Source organism: Mus caroli, unplaced genomic scaffold (genome assembly GCF_900094665.2).
Source record: "Mus caroli unplaced genomic scaffold, CAROLI_EIJ_v1.1 scaffold_23349_1, whole genome shotgun sequence".
NCBI classification, from domain to species: domain Eukaryota; kingdom Metazoa; phylum Chordata; class Mammalia; order Rodentia; family Muridae; genus Mus; species Mus caroli.
In genome coordinates, this window is record NW_018389008.1 from 1 (window position 1) to 1,483 (window position 1,483).

Here is a 1,483-nt window from a genome sequence, read left to right on the forward strand (position 1 = left end):
TATCGAATATGGGTTCTTTTATGATTATAGAGACAATAACTTTGAGAAAAGGCTTTATCACATTGATTACATTTCTAAGGTTTCTCTCCATTATGGGTTCTTATATGATATTGGAGACAACTGTGACCTGCAAAGGCTTTACCACATTGATTACATTCATAGACTTTCTTTCCAGTATGTTTTTTTTTTACATTTAAATTTTTTATTAGATATTTTCTTCATTTACATTTAAAAAGCTATTCTGACAGTCCTCCAAGACACTCCCCCCGCACTGCTTCCATACCCATCCACTCCCACTTCTGGGCCCTGGAGTTCCCCTGTACTGGGGCTTATAAAGTTTGCAAGGACAAGGGGCCTCTCTTCCCAATGATGGCAGACTAGGCCATCTTCTGCTACATATGCAGTTAGAGACATGAGCTCTGGGGGTACTAGTTAGTTTATATTGTTGTTCCGCCTACAGGGTAGTAGACCCCTTCAGCTCCTTGGGTACTTTCTCAGGCTCCTCCATTGAGGGCCCTGTGTTCCATCCAATGGATGACTGTGAGCATCCACTTATGTATTTGCCAGGCACTGGAATAGCCTCACAAGAGACAGCTATATCAGTAAAGCATGTGTTCTTTTATGACATTGGAGATGACTGTGACATGCAAATGCTTTACCAATTACATTCATAGGGTTTCTCTCCAGTATGTGTTCTCTTATGACATTGGAGACGACTGGGTCTTGCAAAGGCTTTACCACGTTGATTACATTCATAGGGTTTCTCTCCAGTATGTGTTCTTTTATGACACTGGAGACAACTGTGACCTGCAAAGGCTTTACTTACCACATTGATTACATTCATAGGGTTTCTCTCCAGTATGTGTTCTTTTATGATATTGGAGATGACTCTGACCTGCAAAGGCTTTACCACATTGATTACATTCAGAGGGTTTCTCTCCAGTATGTTTTCTTTCATGACATTGGAGACTACTGAGTTGTGCAAAGGCTTTACCACATTGATTACATTCATAGGGTTTCTCTCCAGTATGTGTTCTTTTATGACGTTGGAGATGACTGAGTTGTGCAAAGGCTTTACCACATTGATTACATTCATGGGGTTTCTCTCCAGTATGTGTTCTTTTATGAAGATTTAAACTACTGAGTTGTGCAAAGGCTTTACCACATTGATGACATTCATAAGATTTCTCTCCAGTATGGGTTCTTTCATGATATTGAAGATGACTGGGTCTTGCAAAGGCTTTACCACATTGATTACATTCATAAGGTTTTTCTCCAGTATGGGTTCTTTTATGATGTTGGAGATGAGTGAATTGTGCAAAGGCTTTACCACATTGATTACATTCATAGGGTTTCTCTCCAGTATGTGTTCTTTTATGACATTGGAGATTACTGAAATGTGCAAAGGCTTTACCACATTGATTACATTCATAGGGTTTCTCTCCAGTATGTGTTCTTTTATGACATTGGAGATCACTGTGAC

At 39.6% G+C, this 1,483-nt stretch overlaps 1 protein-coding gene across 1 annotated transcript; it reads right to left on the bottom strand.

Moving 5' to 3' along the window:
- Positions 1-8: 8 nt before the first annotated feature.
- Positions 9-1,481, bottom strand: LOC115030276 (zinc finger protein 120-like; the record flags this gene model as incomplete). The annotated part of the gene is given in 3 exon segments (XM_029473770.1): positions 9-163; positions 751-820; positions 822-1,481. Coding segments are annotated over 3 exon segments (885 nt in total), but the record flags the coding sequence as incomplete, so codon positions are not given.
- Positions 1,482-1,483: the final 2 nt, after the last annotated feature.